Source organism: Gallus gallus, chromosome 10 (genome assembly GCF_016699485.2).
Source record: "Gallus gallus isolate bGalGal1 chromosome 10, bGalGal1.mat.broiler.GRCg7b, whole genome shotgun sequence".
NCBI classification, from domain to species: Eukaryota; Metazoa; Chordata; class Aves; order Galliformes; family Phasianidae; genus Gallus; species Gallus gallus.
The window spans coordinates 17,347,089-17,366,909 of record NC_052541.1 but is presented as its reverse complement, the minus strand read 5'-3'; the positions used below and the strand labels follow the sequence as shown (position 1 = coordinate 17,366,909).

General features: G+C 40.4%; 3 protein-coding genes across 18 annotated transcripts in view; 2 read left to right on the top strand and 1 right to left on the bottom strand.

Annotated features, from left to right (window-relative positions):
* ASB7 (ankyrin repeat and SOCS box containing 7) overlaps positions 1–6,729 on the bottom strand; it is a 30,809-nt gene extending 24,080 nt beyond the window's left edge. For 4 of the 6 annotated variants that reach the window (XR_005862565.2, XR_005862564.2, NM_001012770.2 and 1 more), the window contains exons 1-3: positions 6,568–6,729; positions 5,923–6,004; positions 335–433 (exon numbers count right to left, since the gene is read on the bottom strand). The gene's annotated coding sequence lies outside the window, so the exon portion shown is untranslated. Of the gene's footprint in view, positions 1–334; positions 434–4,675; positions 4,697–5,657; positions 5,739–5,922; positions 6,005–6,567 lie in introns of those variants that run through there. The other 2 variants (XM_040706364.2, XM_040706365.2) reach the window with 2 other exon arrangements.
* A 149-nt stretch (positions 6,730–6,878) lies between these two features.
* On the top strand, positions 6,879–19,619 carry LINS1 (lines homolog 1). 11 transcript variants are annotated; one of them, XM_040706404.2, is made up of 9 exons: positions 6,879–7,297; positions 8,484–8,591; positions 9,374–9,488; positions 10,093–10,612; positions 10,705–10,794; positions 12,746–12,887; positions 13,150–13,737; positions 16,969–17,149; positions 18,286–19,210. In XM_040706404.2, the coding sequence occupies exons 4-9, from the start codon at positions 10,229–10,231 to the stop codon at positions 19,184–19,186; spliced, it is 2,286 nt and encodes a 761-aa protein (XP_040562338.1). In that variant the 5' UTR covers positions 6,879–7,297; positions 8,484–8,591; positions 9,374–9,488; positions 10,093–10,228; the 3' UTR covers positions 19,187–19,210. The 11 variants fall into 11 exon arrangements, with proteins under 11 accessions (XP_040562338.1, NP_001376500.2, XP_040562336.1 ...); NM_001389571.2 differs by lacking the exon at positions 8,484–8,591 and having other exon boundaries at positions 18,286–19,619; XM_040706402.2 differs by lacking the exon at positions 8,484–8,591 and having other exon boundaries at positions 6,879–6,965.
* CERS3 (ceramide synthase 3) overlaps positions 6,879–19,821 on the top strand; it is a 57,075-nt gene continuing 44,132 nt past the window's right edge. The window contains exon 1 of the mRNA XM_046899078.1: positions 6,879–7,320. The gene's annotated coding sequence lies outside the window, so the exon portion shown is untranslated. The remainder of the gene's footprint in view (positions 7,321–19,821) is intronic.

Below are 19,821 nucleotides of genomic sequence, written 5' to 3'. Positions count from 1 at the left end.
CCACAGATCATTCAGACATCCCATTTACAAATCCTCATTTACAGAGTCAATCTTTGGGGAAGGGAAGGGGGTCTACTGGAAGCCTTTCTCCAGTGGGCACTTAATATGTAACGTTTTGCAACTATAACCTATCTCATTTACAACACAGCATGCAATTTGATTGCTGCATACTGACTTCCTACGTGCAAGTAAAAAATTAAGATGGAAAAGTATGGAAAATACATACCTATACATTGTTAGTATTTGTATACTGCCATGACAAAAAATGACAGTAACAAGAACTTAAGTGATTCTGCAAGTACAAAAGCATGAATTCAACATGCCCCTGAATTACCTTATAAGAGGTTGTCAGTCTTTGATGGATGTTCCATTCTTCATTTTCTTCACTATTCATAATCTTGTGTGTCCATGTGTGTCAAACAACCTGCTACCCCTTAAAAAGAATGATATTTCTTGTTAGGTGCAAATAGTAAGAGTCAGAGGTCTACCTGTTTTTACCCTGTACCGGTACTAGAGTGCTACATTTTAATGTAGTTATGCCAAAAAAGGCCACAAATACGTGCTGTTTTTTTTTTTTCCATTATCAGATAAGTCCTTCAGAGGCTGGGGCGAGAAGAGTTTGCTCTTCTTCACCAGCCAGGTGAAGAAAAAGCTACAGAGAATAATCTGGGGAAAACAAGAGAAATCAGATGTGCTTCCTCTGCAGAGTAAACCTTGAAGGAATCACATAACCTCTTCCCTTCCAGTTTCACATATCTGTTCCTGCTATGGAACAAGAATGAATGCAAAGGTTACTGTATGTATTTCTGCCCAACTGCTCAATGTTTCCCTCTGGGAGCCAAATGCCAGGAAAAACCTTTGGGATCCACTTGGCTTCTCCCAGATCATGTTGGTTCTTTACCTCCATCCCACCTGTGTTTCTCTGTCTCAAGAATATAACCTGAGAAGGTAGAGCACTGCCTTTCCCATCCACTGTCCGGTGGTTGTCTGGCACCACCAGGTAAGCCTTCCCTCCCCAACATGACCAACTTGAGCTAACATACACTGTGTTTCAGATAAGTGAACACACCTTCCCAACACAAGCAATACCTTCAGCTCAAAAATCATCACCTCCTTCTTTACACCTAAACCCTTTCCTTTCAATATCCAACCTCACTGAACTCCAGTACCCATCTCTATCCAGTTCCTAGCCTTTCTTATCCTCCCTCCTGGCAAATAACAGCACCAATCCCAACAGCTGACCTCTGCTCAAAGCACTGCCATGAGCCTTTCCTGGCCAATATTATTTCATTAATTCTCTGTACACTTCTGTCCAGCTGGCATTTCGTCCACTTAATCTGAAAGACCCTTGGGAGATGACCCTTCCCATTTTTATGCACTGCAATAATGTAACAAATAATAAAAGCATTAATTACTTCATCGTATAGCAGATCACACAGACTGGGAGTTGTTTCTGTTGCATCAGAACAATTTTAAGAACTGAACCTTCAGCTTAAAATTTGTCACTTCGTGCAACATACGATTGTGCTTTGCTGACGACAGCTCAGAAAAAGAGGATGGAAAAAAGCTCTCTTCATCCCTTGTATGCACGCTTTCTAAGAGCTTTGCTTCCCAAGATAAAACACACGAGGTCTGCAGATACGCTCACAGCCCTGCACAAAACTGCACTGCCATGACCTAATTTGATCACATTTCCAGCCCTGTTTTTGCATAGTTGATCAGTTGTTAGTTCACCTTCTCTTTTTTCTTTTTCTTTTTAATTTTTGCATGATTTCCACTTAAAAACCCACACATTTTTTATTAGCTGATGCAAATTAGAATTGCACTGACTTCACAGACTACAGACAAGGTAACAGATTGCTCCACTAAAAAAGTAACAAGCATTTTTCCCCCCAAAGGAAAATTAGCTGCATATGGCAAGAGTAAGAGCTGTAACTTTAATAAAAAGAAGTTATATTTAGTGAAAGTAAAGCTCACTTACTCAACCTGACAAAGTTTGCTTAAAACACTAATAATTGTAGCAAAGTAGTGCACTAAAAACAAAAGAAACATCTTTCTTATCTATTCACAAAGTACCAAGTTGTCCAAGACACCTTAGACTTTTCTGTATCAGTGCACCATTTCATTAAAGTCACTGCATATATCATGCAGAAAACAAATTCTAACATATGTATACACTTGTTTATAATGCAGTATTTTGTCCACTCAGATGGCCAACAGGCCTGACCCCTGAGCCATAAGGTCACAGCCAACAAGAGGAGGACAATACTTCTTGGTGTCAACCTAACTGTATAAAGCAGGAAAAGCGTACCATGACACAATGTCTAGCATGGAACTAAACACCATAGAGCATAGTTGTCTCTGAAGTATTCTAATACATTTAAACCAAAGAAATAATGTAGAAGGAAGTCCTATGGATTAAGAGTAATCAGCATTCATGATTCTCACAACCCACTTTTCCTATCTCTTTCAGAACTCAAACAAGTTAAATGTGTTCTCATTCAAATGGCATTTTGAAATGGACAGTGTGCGTTTGACAAAGAATTTAAATGCAACTATCATCTTCCTATGTCACTTCGCTTCCTGTTTCAGAAGCTCTACAGACAGAGAAAGGCAAACAACCATGTTATTGTGTTCTTATATTCCAATCAGTATTTGCAAAAAAATGCATGAAATGCCAATATTTCACAGGACCCTTTGATCCTGGGGGGCTGGAACCAGATGATCTTTGAGGTCCCTTCCAACCCAAGCCATTCTATGAATATATCTTATGTTAGCTGCTCTATGCTATATCCTGGACATCAAGCGAGGCATCCAAGTGGCTAAAATGAAAGTCACCAAGCTCCTAGGGTATACTTCTGGCACCAAAAGCAATGAGTTTCTGATGGATGAATCCTCCTAACCATCACAGAAGAACTACTTCAAAGGAAAGAAGCTTCACTCTTTATGAGTGGTCACTGAAAGTTATACATTTCTCAAGAGAGCACCTGTAATGCCATCTTCTGGCTTGGACATATTTAAAGTAACAGAGTTAACCTAAAAGTGCTCCATCAGCTTCAGGTGTGTATAGTACCAATCATGCTGCCATTATAGACTAACGAGCAGCTGTTGTGCTGTTACATTCTGCAGGTGACCAAAACTGAAGTTTAGAGGTATCATTTTACCAACTATTACCCATGTAATGGTGACATGTGAGGTTTGACTTCTGGGCCTGATGAAAAACTAGGGAAATTGCCCAGCTCAAGTAACTGCAGGTCTGCAAACAGGAGAGCAACAGATAAGACATCACCTTCAGTACCCACTGTTAACACATCAGTTCAAACAATCCTCAAAATCCTCATCTGTACACTGGCAACCTTATCCACAAGCGAGACCTCGTGAAGAAAACATCGTAGATCTAGTAAGCTCAGTGTTAGTGCTGAAGGAAGGCCTTACAGATCTTTTGCAGGAGAGAATGTTGCATCAGTTCATACAGCTGCAACGCTCCTTCCCCAGCCTGCATGGAGCACCTGCAGGGAGCCTGCAGCACACTTTGAGATAGAGCATAAAAGGCAGCCCCACTGCTAACTTACCGTTAGCAAGCTTCAAACAGTACAAATATAGAGAAAACTTAGCCTTAAAAGTAAGCAATAATTCAGAGCAAGTGTTAAGGTGTAAGATTTCCCCCATTTTAACATTACTAGCTATCACTAAAGTATCCCAACACCAACTTTTCACTGAATGACAGAAACAGGAAAAAAAAATCCACAAACTAGTTCAAACCTCACTACAGCAATTGTTTCAGGCCTACTACTCATGACACAGCTGATGAGCAAGAAGAGCGCTACTTATGGAGCTCATTTGATTTAACAGTCTCTGCAAGATGTGTATTTGCTCTTCTTTTTTTTTTTTTTTTAATAAGGCCTAGAAGAACCAAACTGGACAGAATTAATTGGATGACTTCAGTGGTTAAAGCAACGGTGTTTCACTGCAATAGTATCATTCTGCAAGCAAATGCTGGAACAGAAAGCAGCCTCTCACTCCACAGATTTCCTTTAAGGGTTTAGAATTCACAATTAGGAAAAACAAAAACAGTGGGTATGTAACCTGAGGCTAAAAATAAGAAAAAAAACTGGATATGCAGCTTAATCTAAGGGGGTAGCTCTACTTGCAATGTGCTGCATTCCTTCCAGAGCCCACGAGGAAGGCTACAGCACATCATTTGTCTCTGTTTCTTGTTTTGACCACGTGTACATTTCTGGCAGAAGCTCATGCCCCAGTGCCTGTGAACCCAGTTCCAACCTCTGCATCTGGATCAAACTTTGTTGCGTTGGCATTTCACATCAAGAAGGAGCCTAGCAAATCACAAATGCTCACATTTCTCAGAAGACCTTATGGCTTATCAGCACCAAGATGTTGTGCTCTTTGAGTAGCAACACTGATGCAAGCTCTCATGTTAGGTGTGGCAGAGGGGTTACAAAGAGATTGTTCTAATAAACCAAGGTTGTATGAAACAAGTGTATCACGGCTGCACTGGAAAGTTAGCATTAATGCACTTGACTTATCTAACAGCATAGAAACCACTCCTGCAATCACACTGGGCCTGTCTACGTGTTCCAGCATCAAACATCTGGTTTTGTGGTACGCTACCAGAATAGAAGAGACTATTTCTTCACTCTGCTTTTAAAGTACATACCTCAGAATTTGTTGTCCTTGTGTAATGGGGGAATTTTCTACTTAATCTTTACAGCACAACAGTGAAAACAATATTTTCACCATATGCTGAAGGTACAACACAATAAAGATCCCACCCTTGACCACAGCAACAGGTACTGCTTATTCCACTGCAACTAACACTAGAAGCAATTCATTTCTGACAACAAAAACCATTCTGGTGCAGTCAGTGCCATCTCTGAAAACAAGACGAAGACCAGTGGGACCCATATTGAGGATACATTTGCCAAAATAACACAAACTCATCTATATTTGAAATGGATTACAATAGAGTCAGCGCAGACTTCACATTAGAACAGGCATGAGTGCCATTACTTGGAGCACATAACAGTGGGATGCAGAATAATGCTGACTGACATTAACCACCTCCCATTCTCTTTCCTTCCACAGCTCATCTCTTCACCTCCCAGCCACGTAAAACAGGAATTCTCCCTACGAGCCACTTTTGCTCTGAAACCAAGCCATCCTCCTCACACAGCAGGACTCAGTTTCTGATGACTCCTTTCATTTTTTCCCTTAAGCATCCAACTGCATTATCTTATTCTGTCATCTCAACCCACAAAGTACTTGTAAACAAACACCATCCAATTAAATCCACTGGAATTCTTGCAGCTCAATAATACAAAAACCCTGACCCACACAGAAGTTTGGTGCAACTAAAACCAACAAAACCTAATCACCATGACCTACTGCAGCAACAGCTGCAGAACCAGAGCAGGAACAAGTCATGTCAGTGGGAGAAAAGGCTGAAGGGACCCTCGCCATTGCCCTGAGTGAAGTCATGTTAAATGACACTCCCCATCCCTGAAGGTACCCAAGGCCAGGGTGGATGGGGCCCCAGGCAGCCCAAGACAGTGGGGGGCAACCACCCCACAGTAGGGGGTGGGGTTCCATGATCTTCGAGGTCCCTTCCAATCCAACCATGCTACGATTCTATGACATACCTCAGCTGAAGAGACACCAACACATGTTAAGGAGTAATCTGTGATAAGAATCACGTCTGCAGATCAGATTCAGACGACAAACTGTTACAAGAAGGAAAGAGCCCTTCAGTTGGGCCTCAGAGCTTCTAAACCCAACGCTCAGAAGCACGCAGGTTCTGAGAGAACAAAGAGACCCAACAATGCCCACGGAATCCACCAAAACCACATTGAGGACTGCAGACCCAAGCAAGCCGTGCAGCAGGGATGACTCTAAGTGGATTATCACCTTGCTGGGCACTTGTGAGCGTTGCTTTCTCTCTTCTGTTTCATTCCACTCTTTACAGTCCCGATTTTAAGGCAGCTTAAACCTGAAAAAATACACAAAAGTAGAATTGAGCCATGTAATGACAGAAGCTGAAAGCAGAACGGCCAATACTAAAGGAACAGCAGCCCGAAGCAGGAAAAGCCCTCTCGGACGGGCCAGGAAGGGCTCGTTCACCTCAGAGAGGGGCTCAGTACGAAGCGCCGAGGCCGAGCCCGCCCACCCTGTCAGCGCAGCCCTGGGGCTGAGGTGAGCGCGGAGGAAGGGACAGGAAGTCCCCGCCGAGCAGAGCTGTGGGAAATCCGGAGCCGTCCCCGCTCCGCAGCTCCGGGCCCCGAGAGGCACCGCCGGGGGCTGAGGGCCGCGCACCGCTGTGGGGTCACCGGCGTTCCCCTCAGCCTCACCACCCCGGGAGTGCATAGAGCGGCCCGGGGCAGCCCCGGGGGCGGGCAGGCGGGGAGGGGCCGGCAGCGCGTCCAGCTCCGTGGGGACAGGCGGTGAGAGGGCAGCTCCGCGGAGTGAGGGGGCTGAAGGGAAGCCAGCGGAGGCCACGGGGTCGCGGCACCGGGAGGAAAGCGGGGGGCGGCCGGGGAGTACCGCTGCCGTTACCTGCGCGCCGGCGGGCTCCGCGCTGCGGCCGCCCCCCGCGCTGCGCTGACTGCCGGCGGCGGGGCCGGGCCGGGCCGGCCGCGGGAAGGGGCCGCGCCGTGCGGGGACACTTTGCACCCAGCCGCCCCCCGCGGCTCGCTGCGGGGTCAGCGGGCAGGGACTGACCTCCGCAGCAGCCAATCAAAGGCCTTCGCGCTGGGCCCGCCCCTAGCCGCTCGCCGCCGGAGCTTCCGATTGGTCTCCGGGCTGACGGCGGCTCCGCCCGCCGCTCGTGGCCCCACCTTTGCCGTAAAGAGAACGGGGAGGGCTTTGCGACAGCGGAGGGGGGAGGCTGTGGTGGTTCCGGGGATCGAACGGAGGAGAATTGGGCCTTCCCGCGCCCTGTCTCACGGGGGCGGGTGAGTCGCGGCGGTCGCCTAGCAGCAGTCGCCTAGCAACGGGGCGGGACGGCGCGGGGTGACTAAGCGGGCCGCGGGCTTCCAGGAGAGGGGGAAGCGAGGGGGCGGGGCTTGGGGGGCGCGAGGGGAAGGCGGGAGCGCTGAGGGAACTCTGAGGGGGTCTGGGCTCGGGGTGGTGTGGGTGGCTACAGGCCAAAGGTGCTGCGGAAGAGCAGAAGCTTTGGGTTAGAGCGAGAGCTGAAGCGGTTATTTACAGCCTCTGAAGGGAAATGACGTTGTGTGAGAGTGGGTTACGGTAACTCAGCACTGAGCAGAAGCTTTTTTAACGAGAGGTGAGCCTACGCAGTCGCTGCAGGTACACAGCTTGGGTGTGAGGCCCTTACAGCTGACAGGCTCACATGCCATCTCGGGTCCGTTATTTCTTTCTCCATCCTGTTCTCATCTCTCATTTCTGTGTTTGCAGCTCCACGTGATTTTATGTCTTTAAAGCCTGACTAAAGCGATGGTAAAAATAATATACAGGAAAACATTTTTTTCCTATATAGCTTTCCTCTCTGTTTGATTCATCTCAATACAAGGTCTTCAGAACTGTTTCCTGTTGTTTATGCAGGAGTCTGACACTATGGGGCCTTACCATAATTGGTTTTTCAATGCTGTCATAAATAACACAAATAAATAACACAAGTGAGGGCTGGGGCTGTCATTTCTTTTGCATGGATGCAATTGCTTTTCTTTACTCTTTGAGCTTTCCACCGTGCTTTCTTATTACAGCTGAGCCAAACAGAGTCTATCTGACATCTTTCCCCTCTTTGAAGTTAAACCTCTTCAAAATAAGCCCCTCACGTATCTCTTTTAATGACTTCCCCTCATGAGATGAGGTTTTGTGTGAGTGAGGCATACCTTACCAGTCCTCTTCAGAGTGTTCTGCAAATTAATGCTATAATACAAATGCATGATGGTGGGATCAGGGAAAGCACAACCAATATCATGTGGTGAAGGTAAGAATTTCGTAGCGTGTCCTCGAGGAGTTCTAAATCTCTTGTGCTCTTAAAGCTGTGCTGTGTTGCATGAATTTGTGCATGACAGATCTGTTCATTTCCCACAAAGAACAACAGCTCAGGTTGGTTTTGAACATAGAAGCAAATGTGTTGAGATAATTTTACATTATTAGATGCTCCTGTAGGAAGAAATAAAACTCAAAGATGGGAACAATAGCTACATAAAATATTCTGAGTGATTTGTGAAGAAATTTTGTGAGGTTTCAGGCCATAAATTTTCACCTCAAGTAGAATCACAGATTCTTCAGATGGAGAGGGAATTTAAAGTATCAGATCTAATCTCTAATATGTGGAATGTGGGAAAGGGTTCATAGGTCTGCCACGGATTAGGTGAGGTACATTTTGAAGTTGCCAGGTCAGCCACTGCTGTCAAAAATATCCCAGCAGAGGGAACTGTAGATTATTCCCTGCAGAGAAGTGCTTATTTTCTAATTTTAGATTCTCTTAAATCTACACCAAGGGAAATACTGCTTGATTGTGGCAGTAGGCAGCAGCCTGGGTGGTGAAACTTGGTCTACCCCCACTACTCTGTGGCTTTGGGAAGCCATTTCATCAATGCATACTTCAGGTATAGTTTAAAGAAAAAAAAATCACATTATAAAAATGAAAGTATAATTCTCAATGCTTGATAGTTTTAAAAAAGTGTGAAGATTATAAGCTTAATAAACCCTTGTAGCCTCACCTCAAAGTCTGGTAATATTCCAGAAGACAATAGAAAACAATTTTAAACATGTTTGGTGTGATGGTAACTGGAATTATGATTAAAAACATAGAAAGGGAATAGCTAGTCTTTACTAATAGAGTTTTCTACCCTTTTTAAGAGATGGGAAACTTAACATTAACCAACAGGCAGCTAGAGACAGATGGCTGCAGGAGCATACCTTGGCTATGCCAGGTTTAAAGAGAGGGGCAATCCCAAGAGCATACATGAAAATTCCCATAAAGAAAATAAATCCCGCTCCTAAATTCACAGTAGATAAAAGGTAATGAGTTTCTTTTATTAAAAGGGTAGTGATTAGATAGTATGTTAAAACTGTATAGAATAGTATCACTGATGAAAAAGAAGCCCTTGTGATCATGAGTAAATCTGTTTTCTGGAGAGATCTGACACCCATTTAGCCATTTGCATAATGAGTAGAAATTTTGGGGTGCTTAGCTGCTCACACTGTAAGGAGAGATTTGAATTATTAATAGGTTTTCTTGTAAAGCTACACTGAATCTTCCAGCAATCAAGAGAAACATTCCATTGGTTTTACGATAAAAGATTATCTTTTAAATTTTTTTCTGAATGTTTAAATGCTTTTAAGGGACTTTTACACTTCAAGTCATTTTTTATTTTAAATTTCTCAGACATTGGACCCTTGAGACCAAGCTTAAAGGCATAGATGACCTTTTGTATTGTATAAAAAAAACTTTTGGATTACAAGATTTACCTGTTCAGAGTGAGAGTTTTGCATGTCCAGAGGTAAATGAATTCTTTCGTCCTCCTTACTAAATTAGCCCAGTTTTCTCCTGTATATTCACAGTACTCACCTTCAGTCTACGTGCAACAAAACATAGGACTTGTCCGTTTGGTTTCTTTGATCTTGTTTTTAACTAGAGTAAGATTGTCCTATTCACCCTTAGTGGAGAAATAAACACTATCAGTTCAGATGAAAATTCCCTCTTGAAACGTCATGCCTGTTCATCAAGCAGTCCCTCACAAAGGAAATGAGGATTTTGTAGATTTAGCAGCATAAAGGTAGAGTAAGATTTGATTGAAATTCTCATATCTTTCAGAAGCAAACCCTGGAAATTGTCTTTTTGTTAGTTCCTGCAAATCAATATTTTCAGTAATATCATATTGGAACTGTATATTTCTTCACTACTTTGTAACTCTTATACTTTATGAATGCTGCACTAGGACAAAGTTTTGTGCAACTGTTAGTTTATCACTCTTGTTGTTTAACTACAGAGTAATTGTGTTTTAAGTTTAGTAACAGTAGTACAAAGTCTAGAAATGTGTGATGTTCTTTAATGTTTTTATGGTTATCTATTAAGTCAGTAATAGTATAATCTTTTTTTCCTAGGTAACTTAGAAGAGGAGTGCCTATTAGCCTGTCTCTTTCTTTTACTGGATAAAAATAACTTCAAAACTGATTTGCAGCAATCAGAAATAATCGGTGAAGACCTACAGCGTTCTGTGATATATTGAAGGTTCTCACAATGAAGATATCTCTGCTACAGCAGATATATAAGGATGTACTGGCAGGCACTCTGTTACCAAAGGAAAGCTATTATTACACCTCTTTTCTTAATCTATGTGTTGGGCAGTCGCAGGAAAGAGATGAATTGTGTGATCTGCCATCTACTGATAGCAGTATTAGGAGTCATCAGGATACTGTTGTCCCTACAGCAGATGATGTATCATCTAATTTAGCAAACATGAACTTCTCATTTTGTCCACGAGAAGTGATGCTGCTTCAATTAACTTTGATCAAAATGCTGGTTGCTAAAGCGGAGTCCCAGGAAATTGAATTCAGTACAAGACAGAAGTACTGTGAAATCCTTCTCCTTCTTTTGAAAGAAACAAAAGTTGACTCAAAATTGGTGAGTTTCTATAACCTTTGGAAAGATTTTTGCAAAAGAAGAGAAATGGAAGGGAGACTACTTGAATACTGTTTCTTTTTACATATCTGCAGGTTTGTCTTCTCAGTAGCTCTGATCAGCTGTTATCTCACATGGCTTCAGAAAGTTTAGCATCTCTTGTATATTTCCAGCTGAAGGAAGAAGTGAGTATCATGTAACTTCTCACAGCTTGAAAAATGACTTTGTGAATATATACTTATAAAAGTTTTTCCATTTGACTTTGTAGCCAACTTTTTATAGCCCTTATATTGCATAAAAGTTGTTTCTATCTGACTACTCCATAATCTAAAGTTACTTATTGAGAGTATCCTTTCATAATTAGACTTCTGGAACAACACCAGTGCTTCTTTTCTACATCTATTGCCTACATGTCTCTGTTGCTCCTTCAGAAAAGCAGAGCTGTAGTCTGGCAATGTTCAACTTATAGACTGTCAGTACCCTCAAAACAGCACACAGTTTTTGAAGTACATTTAGCATCAGGAACAGCAGGAATGCTATTGTAGCAATTAGACAGATCAGTACAATGGGAAAGGTGTGATAATGGAAGGACCAGTATGACAGAAAAGCACTATAAAAGAAGGGAAGATTACTTACCTGTATCAGAAGATTCTATGTTCACAGGGAAAAGCTTCACCAAGGAGGAACCTCCAGAAAAAGAACCTCCCATAGTGGCAGTCAGCCCTTAAATGAGGTCTTTGAGAGGTGCAGCCAGGCTCCACCCCTTCTGGTCACACAGCTGAATTGCCTCCACCTGTGCTCCCAGGGCTGACCGGATCCTTTCCCCAGGTGCTCAATCAGTGGTTCAAACCGTGACTCAACAGTTCCCATACCATTGTACTATGAGGTAGTAATGATAATATAGCATGAGGGTAATACTGTATAGTAGTCTTCTTATAAAGAGTATCTTAAAGGGCTTAGGGTGAGAAGCAGTAAATACGAAGAATATGTAATAAGTATTCTGTGAGAGCGTTTCAAGTCTGGAGGGGCATGAAGAGGAGAAAGAAAGAAGATTGAAATGTGAGATAAAATGTCTTCCAATATAAGCATCTGGAGTTTCATGAAACTACTCTAAGGTAAAATATGTCTCCGTCACAATAAATTTTCTCTTTGAGCTTACAGTACAGAGATTTCCAATATCCAATGACTTACACTATTATTTTACAGTTGCTTGAGATTTGTTGAGTGATGCAAGAGATAACAATGAATAAGCTACTGAAAGTTAATCAAATACATTTCTGTATTTTCTTGTTTAATGTTCCAAGAACTGTTTTTTTTTTCCCACTTGCTGTATATTTGATGAAAAAATACTACAGCTTCCATAGTAGCATCTCTGAGCATATATTTCTTCTTAGAAGCACATCTATAGTATTTCTTACAAAGTTGTCTGTGATGGGAGTTAGGAATTTAGATATGATCCTGTATGGGAACTGTTGAGTTACGGCCTGAACCACTGATTGAGCACCTGGGGAAAGGACCTGGTCAGCCCTGGAAACACAGGTGGAGGCAATTCAGCTGTGTGACCGGAAGGTATGGAGCCTGGCTGCACCTCTCTTAGGCCTCATTTAAGGGCTGACTGCCACTGGGGGAGGTTCTTTTTCTGGAGATTCCTTCCTGGTGGAGCTTTCCCCTGTGAACCTGGAATCTTCTGATAGAGGTAAGTAATTTTCTTTCTTTCCTTTATAGTATATTTCTATTGTGCTGATCTTTCTAGTGTTGTACCTTAGCTGAAACACCTTTTCCTATTGTATTGATCTGTCCAAGTTCTACAGTATTATCTCCCTCTATGGTATTACCTGATTTGGGGCACATTGCGTAACATTAACAAGATTTGTTTTTCTTTTCTGGAAATTACAGCTACTTTTCATTGTATGCCTATGTGATTTGGCTTCGTGTATGTAAATATGGGTCTACATGCTTAAAAAGCACTGAATAGGTACGCTGTTTTTTCCTGTGATTTTTCCATGCTTTAGTTTGTGTTTTATCAATGTCATCAAAATATGGCTGGATCTGAATATCAAAATAATTATCATTGTATTGCTGTTTAATTTATATGGTAACTGTAACTGCTTTTATTTTTTGAACTCATTTAATTAGAATGCAGTAAATGTCACCTGGCTCACCTTCACTTTGAAAAGTCTTCTGGAGTTCCCTATGCATACCCAAGTAGCAGAATGTTTGTGGACTCTAACGGCTGTTATCAAGGATGTAATGAAAGATAAAATGTTACCTAAACCAGGTACTGTAGTAGTTTTGTGGTAGTGTCAATACATTAGTGCCCACTAGGGGGAGGGATGTTACTGGTGATCTCTAGAGTGGCTTGTCTGCACAACACTTATTTTCTTCATTGTTGTAGAGAGAGTTAAAGTGCAATTAAAAATGTCGCTTTGGCATGCTCTTAAACTGGAAATAGTCCCAATCACCAGTTTTCTGCTAATCTGATGATTTAGCTGGTTGTGGTATACCAGAATTCCAACTCTGTAACCTTCTTGTTGCTGTAGGTATTTTGAAGTTCTTGGCTCCTCTTGATGCTGTTCTTGAAGGATTTTACAATTCCATTCTGCAACATCATTTTGACAGTCAGCTCTACAGTTTACCTTATTCTGAAGCTGCAAATAACTTGGTCAGTTTCACAGATGTTCTTGAAGCACTTCTTGCATCTAGAACTCAATTAGAGCTACCTCTGAGATGCCAGAGAGTATTGTTTTTAAAAGTGTCTTATGTCCTGAACCTCATTAACTCATCAACTCACTATTTCATCAAGAAGAAGTTCATTATGCTCCTGAAAAAATGTGTCCTTTATAAGTCTCAAGAAGATGCTGTAAGTGGGTCTCAGTTCTTACAAAACCCATATTTAAAAGAGGATATGCTTGCACTAAGTAATGCTGTCTTGCAAGTTGTGAATTTGACTTGGCTTAATGAAATCCCACTTGGTGAAAAGACCAGCTACTTTGGAAGCAGTGAAGCTCTCTCTGGAGATAATTCTCAGAGTGGTTCTGACCAAACTGTTCTCAGAGCCCTAAGTCTGGCTGTGCTCAAAGCACTGGAGTTCAAGTGTCAGAACTCTGCTACAGAAGCTGAAATCAAAGGTAACATTCTCTTTTTGGTTTTGTTCATTAAGCAGCAAGAGTTGTAAAGCTTTTAAACTTGTAGTCACATCTCATTAAGATTGGAAGTATATTCCACTGAATTAATGGTTGTAGGAAGGTGGAACAAAAAATCCCACCCAGAAAGTTTGCTATCACTATCACTATGTCCTACCTAAATTAGCTTTTTCCTTATGTTTTTCATATTCTTAGCCTTGGAATAAGGAGGGCTTGTGACAGCTGCACTTGAGATGGGAAACTTTTCCTATTAAGAATATATTTTAATAGTTGAAATAGTTGAGCCAACTTGAGAACACCAGGCTTTTCTCCAGCTGGAAGAAAAAGAGCTCATAGCACAAGCTTTTACTCCATTTGGGTGGAGAGGTAAAAGAAAGGACAGGTGATGGTTTTCTGGTTCGTAATGTGGACGTAGACCTTTTAAGTACCACTTAACATGGTTGAAGGCACTGGTGTTACTGCCAGACAAATAATATTATGGGACAGAAAAAGTGGTGGTGGGTGAGAGGTAAACATTATATAATGAGGCTGTAAAGTAAAAGACAGGGAAATTATGGGAGCTGACAGAGTGTAGTGGTGGTTTTCTTCACTCTAACTTAGAAATACAGCCCTTTGAAATTAGTAGGTGCTAGGCATGCTTCTCATTCCTGCTCAGCTTGAGTATGTTTGTTCTACTGAATAGATGAATTGGATTAGCAGAAGAGCAGATCAGTCTCTGGTGTTTGGGTATTGCCACAAGGCAACAGTGGGATGGCAGAGGAATGCTGTGCAGTTCACATTCCTGACAGGAGAGGATGCCTTGCTGTTTCTCACTGGTATCCAGTTAGCCTTCTTGTGTGCTCTAAGGGAGATGCTTTGCTTGATTGATATCCTGGAATTCCATCTTTCCACTGGCTTGTTTACCTCTCAGAGGCACATTGATGAGTGTCTTCTGATACTAAGCCACGTGAACTTGGATGTGCAAATTGTATGATCAAAGCAGAATGTTGTCCTGGATTACAGGACATGACAAAAAAGGAAAAATGGTCCTGAAATAGTGTTTCTAGTCAAATACAAGCGAGAATGGATATGTTCCTTACACTCAGTTAAATGCTGATGGGGTAAAATGTCACAATCACTTCATTTTTTAATACATGTGTTATTACAGCATTTTCATGGTGTACTGAGACACTTGAAAAGTTCTTGATGTAAATGTTACTTTACTTTTTATATGTCTGCATTCTAGAGCAAAGTCCATTTTTAATTTATCTGTACAAGACAGCTGGAGGATTTTGCAAGAGAGCTTCTGACACTTCTTCCATATTGTGGAAGATGTCGTTTGTGATGCCAGTTTCATTGTTAGGATTTATAAGTATTTGCAGGGAAGATTTTACTTACAATCCATCTCCTGAAAAAGTTCTGAGGTAGTTTAAGAACAAATGAACAGAATAAAAGTAGGTTACATCTATTTTAGATGTCTCTGTGGAAAATTTTCTCAAAATAAGTCTGTCTTTTCCCAATTTGTGCTACAAAAATGAGTTGTTTAATTAAACTCAAACACCACAGGTGTCATGAGGAATTTCAAGTTGAAAGGAGTGGTGCTTCTATTTGAGTGTTATTAAGTGAAGTGGTTAAAACAAGCACCAAAATGCTTTAATAGACTGACTTCCCTTCTGAGAAGCTCGTTGATCCTATCTTTTTCACTAATACGAATTACGGTGGCTTAACTTTAATTCACTCCAATTTTGGGAGTAATTTTCAGATAGCTTTGATTTATAGGGGAGAATTTCATTCTGAATAGTAACTATTAATAACGAAGATAATTAGCTGTTCTTTTTTTTCCTGAGAGGAGAAGCAACTCTTTAAGTCAAATATTAAGGAAAACCACATAATGATGGCTTTGTTAGTAAAATTGATCCCAATGCTTCAGGAAATCTTTCAAAAGCAGTAATTGCTGTTTATATAATGATGCAACTGTGCTTTTCAAGGTATGGTGTACTTCAAGCAGTGTAAAAGTTGTCACGGAATACCTTTGGGGTAAAGATGTGTGTCACTTTTTGATTTTCTAAATATTGAATATATGCTGCATTACATGAAAAACTAGTGCCTAAATTCAGACAGAAAGGATCATTTTCTAGTTTGTCATTATTAAAGAGGTTTATTGACTTAAGGGAGAGGAGTCTGTCTCAGTCATAAGAATGCAGTTATTTTTACAGGTAAGCTGCTACACTAGACTGGCATAAATTTTGAGGTGATTTTTCCCATTCAGGAGTTCAGTGTTCAGGAGGAAGGGAAAATTAGGATTCTCAGGAAAAGCACCGTTGGCATTAGTTTAGAGAGTTAGTGCAAATAGTGCAAAATCTGTGCTGGAAGTGATGTCTCATGAATGTACCTTTATTCAGGCCTATCTGCACTTGAAAACTTGTGTCATCCATGATGAGTTTATTTTATAAAGAACTGTTTAGTTAAAGGCTGTTGTTCAGGCTTCTTACTCTGTTGTAGAGATGGTAGTTTGGTCCCATTGACTGTAAATCAGTGCAGCAGATTTCTGTACAGCATTATTTTTCACACTGGGGTTTTTTAGCTTCAGCACTATTAAAACATCAGAGTTGCATTATGGAATGGAAATACTCATTTTAGATCATTACATCTGTGGTGCTGACCTGATTATAAGTCACTTTTCTTTAGTTTGCTGTATACCAATGGAGCTACCTAATTGGGGAGCTAAAGAAAAATATAAACCACAGCCGTACAGGTACAGCAGCATTTTTGTAGGTTTTGTGATAGATGCACATCTGCAAACTTAAGTGTAAGACTATTCATGCTGCAGGAGTTCCTAGGTCCCCTAGAAGGACACTGCTGTATCAGATAACTGCATTCTTAGGTTTTATCTGTCTTCTGTGGGGAGGAGGAGCCTAGTATACAATAAGCAAATTCATTTTCTGCAGGTTAACTTAGTTGATAATGTTAACATCTAAACATTGGTGTTTTTAGAAATAAAAAGAATTTAAGGTTAGATAACTGCTTGTGGCTTTCTGAATTTTTTCTAGATTTCTTTAGTACCAAGGAGGAAGAAGTGATCTATAAAATTTGATGCTGTGTTAAATCAGTCGAGCTTAGGAATGAGAAATGTGTGCGGTGTTTTTGCATTGTTAATTTTTAAAAAATGTCTGTATTCTTTAGTAACAAAAGGATGTGGTTACTTTTTTTCCCCTCCCTTTTCTTTCCTGTTTTCAGAACACTTCCATAGTTCTATGTCCCATCTGTTGACGTTCTGGAGGAATCACACAAAGTGTTCCCAGCACTCTCACCCAGTTGCACATCATTGCGAATGGCTCTCCTTGGTTTTTATAGAGCAAGATGATGACATGTGGGAAGCTGCAAAAGCTTTATTACTCATTTATTTAAAAATTGATAGGTTGGTATGCATTTTATTTGACAGAACTATGAATAATAATTTAATGAGGTTATTGTGACATACATAACATTTCCATTGATTACTTTTATATAAAGGATGAATACTTTTTAGTAATAAGCTCTGAGTTATGTGGTAATGGATGGTGTAAGATCTGTTAACTTTTCTGATAATTTGGTTAAGTATTTCTTGCATTGAAATGAAGGACTTGTACAACAAATACCATATCCTGTAATTGAGAATAATTGACTTCACAATCTAAATAGTGGTTAACTACAGATAAAAGGCAAGGGTGTTTTCTTTCAACACATGTGAAGAACATGATCTTGTAATCAAGTTTCAAGAATTTAGGGACCTCTGGCAAAGTAAGGCTCTCACATTTGGACCCATGTAAATTCTAGCTATTTGGTAAATACTGTCACTACTAACATCAGAAATGGGTTTTTTGTCAATTTGCCCTGGATGTTCACTACTTCATTGTTTAAGTTAGCATAGAAGATATTATAATAACTTACAAAATATTTTTCCAGATTCAAATGTAGACGTATTGCAAGTAGTATCTTAGATACATAAAATTTTTAGACACCTAAATATAAAGTTAACTTTCTCCAATGTGGTGGAAGTTCAAGTTTACAAAAGTAATACAAAAGTGTTGCAGAGAACTGTTCACATATTTTAAGTATTGTTTCTTCCAGAGTTAAGGACATGCAGTTTAAGAAAACCTGCTTTAAGTGCTTTGGCTGTCTGGTCTATCTCCTGCCTGTGTTCATTCTCTAATATGAAAACTTCTTTTTTTTTCTGATGTTTGCTTTTTGACAGTCTGACTCTGGGATGTTGGATTTCAAAATACTGCGTACTGTAAAACAGATTTCAAACCCATCTTGCATAGAAAGCTCATCCAACAAAACAAGTTACCTTGCTGGGAATCCAGGAGGTGCTTTTTTCTTTGCTGATCTTTTTTTTGCCAGATTTTTTTTTATTTAAAATATTTTCCTGGAAATCTGTCACCATGAAACATGTAGGGTCTTATTATCTGTTAGAGAACAGCAAAAAAGATCAAGAATAAAATTTTCTGGAAATGTCTGTTCTTAACTGTAAACTTCCACTGAATTTAATCCATTTCACAACCTACTTTTCAGATTACGGCATGATGCTGCAGATAATTTAAGCTGGGAAGAGGAGGAAAGCTGGAACTTCCATACACATGCAAGTGGCTATAATCCTCACTGCATACTTTTATTTTTTCTAGAAAAAATCACGTTTGATTCATCAGTACTTCTAGATTTTTTGATTTCATCAGAAACTTGCTTTCTGGAGTACTTGGTAAGGTACTTAAAACTTCTTAGAGAAGACTGGCATCGGTTTGTAAATGTCTGTAACCATTTTGATACCAAGCATGGCACTTCTGAACCAGTTTCTTCTATCAAGCCTGCACATCAAGGAAAGCAAAGCTGCGTGGCTGGTGTGAGCTTGCAAAATGCTTGTTGTGAACCAGAACCACAGACTTTGATACCTTCAGCTTCTTCTCACAATTACTTAGTGTTTACAACAGAGCAAGATGATAATGAAGTTACAGAGTCTAACCAGTCTAACTCATTGCTATGCAATGATAATACATCTCTGCTGGGTTCTCTTCAAAGCCTTGTTAATTATGACAGCTCAGAAGATTCTGAATTAGAATCGGTTGGAGAAGAGTGCTTAATAAACACAAAGCAGATGCCTTTACATAAGGAGCGTGAGACAATGATAAGGGAAACTGTTCGCAGCTATACAGATGATAAACAGAATACACTCAAATCTGAAGTGTTGCCTCTGAAACAAAAGGGATCTAATACCTCATCCAGTTTGCATTGTATAGTGTCTTCAGATAACATCATTCCCCTAAGAACAATGCTTTATAAATCAACAAAGTGTTTGGAAGAACTGCAAAAAGCTATTTCTAGGTTGCAGAGAAGAAATCTTTTCCCTTATAATCCATCTGCGCTGTTGAGACTACTGAGTCACATTGAGAAGATTAGTAAGAACATGAATTCACAATAAATCAAAGTAGTATTCTAGTGATTTCTAACTAGTACACTAGAGATGAATGACTTCTAAGGCTCATGCCTTTTGCACCTGTCAGTGTGTTAAAACTGAAATCGGATAAACGTGGTTTTGGTTGACACCATAAAAAGTCTGCAGTTGTGCTCGTTGATGTGACCCGCTACCTCAGGGTCTCAGGCTTATTAGTGGTATGTATGTCATGTACTGTATATCAGTAGTAATAGCTAGTAATGCAAAAATTGCTAATAAATAACTTATCTGAAAGAATATCAAGGATGTACAATATTTAAAGTCTTGTCAGTTACACTTAACATCATTCTAATGTAGTAATTTAGTAGTGATTGACAGATTGATGATGACTTATGAACTCTAAGCAGTTAAGAGGTTGAGTGAAATAAAATACTATAGCTGGGGACAGATTTAATGTTCATACTGTGTGTATTGAATCTGTGCTGTGCTCTAAGTGGACATGTGGGGGTACTACAAACATCCCAATAATCCATGCCATCTGTTTTCCTTGGTTGAAGTTCTTACCCAGTGCTTAGGAGGTACTGTTTGCTTGATCTAATCAATGGTGTTACCACCTCACTGAAAATTGAATTTAGTTTTTCTTAATTTTTCATGGTATGTTC

Bases quoted from the DNA above. Each gene is read 5' to 3' on its own strand.
- LINS1 (NM_001389571.2), top strand. From the start codon at position 10,229: ATGAAGATATCTCTGCTACAGCAGATATATAAGGATGTACTGGCAGGC. The intron at 10,795-12,745 runs GTGAGTATCATG...TCATTTAATTAG, and splicing joins ATTTCCAGCTGAAGGAAGAA to AATGCAGTAAATGTCACCTG. The intron at 17,150-18,285 runs GTTGGTATGCAT...CCTACTTTTCAG, and splicing joins ATTTATTTAAAAATTGATAG to ATTACGGCATGATGCTGCAG.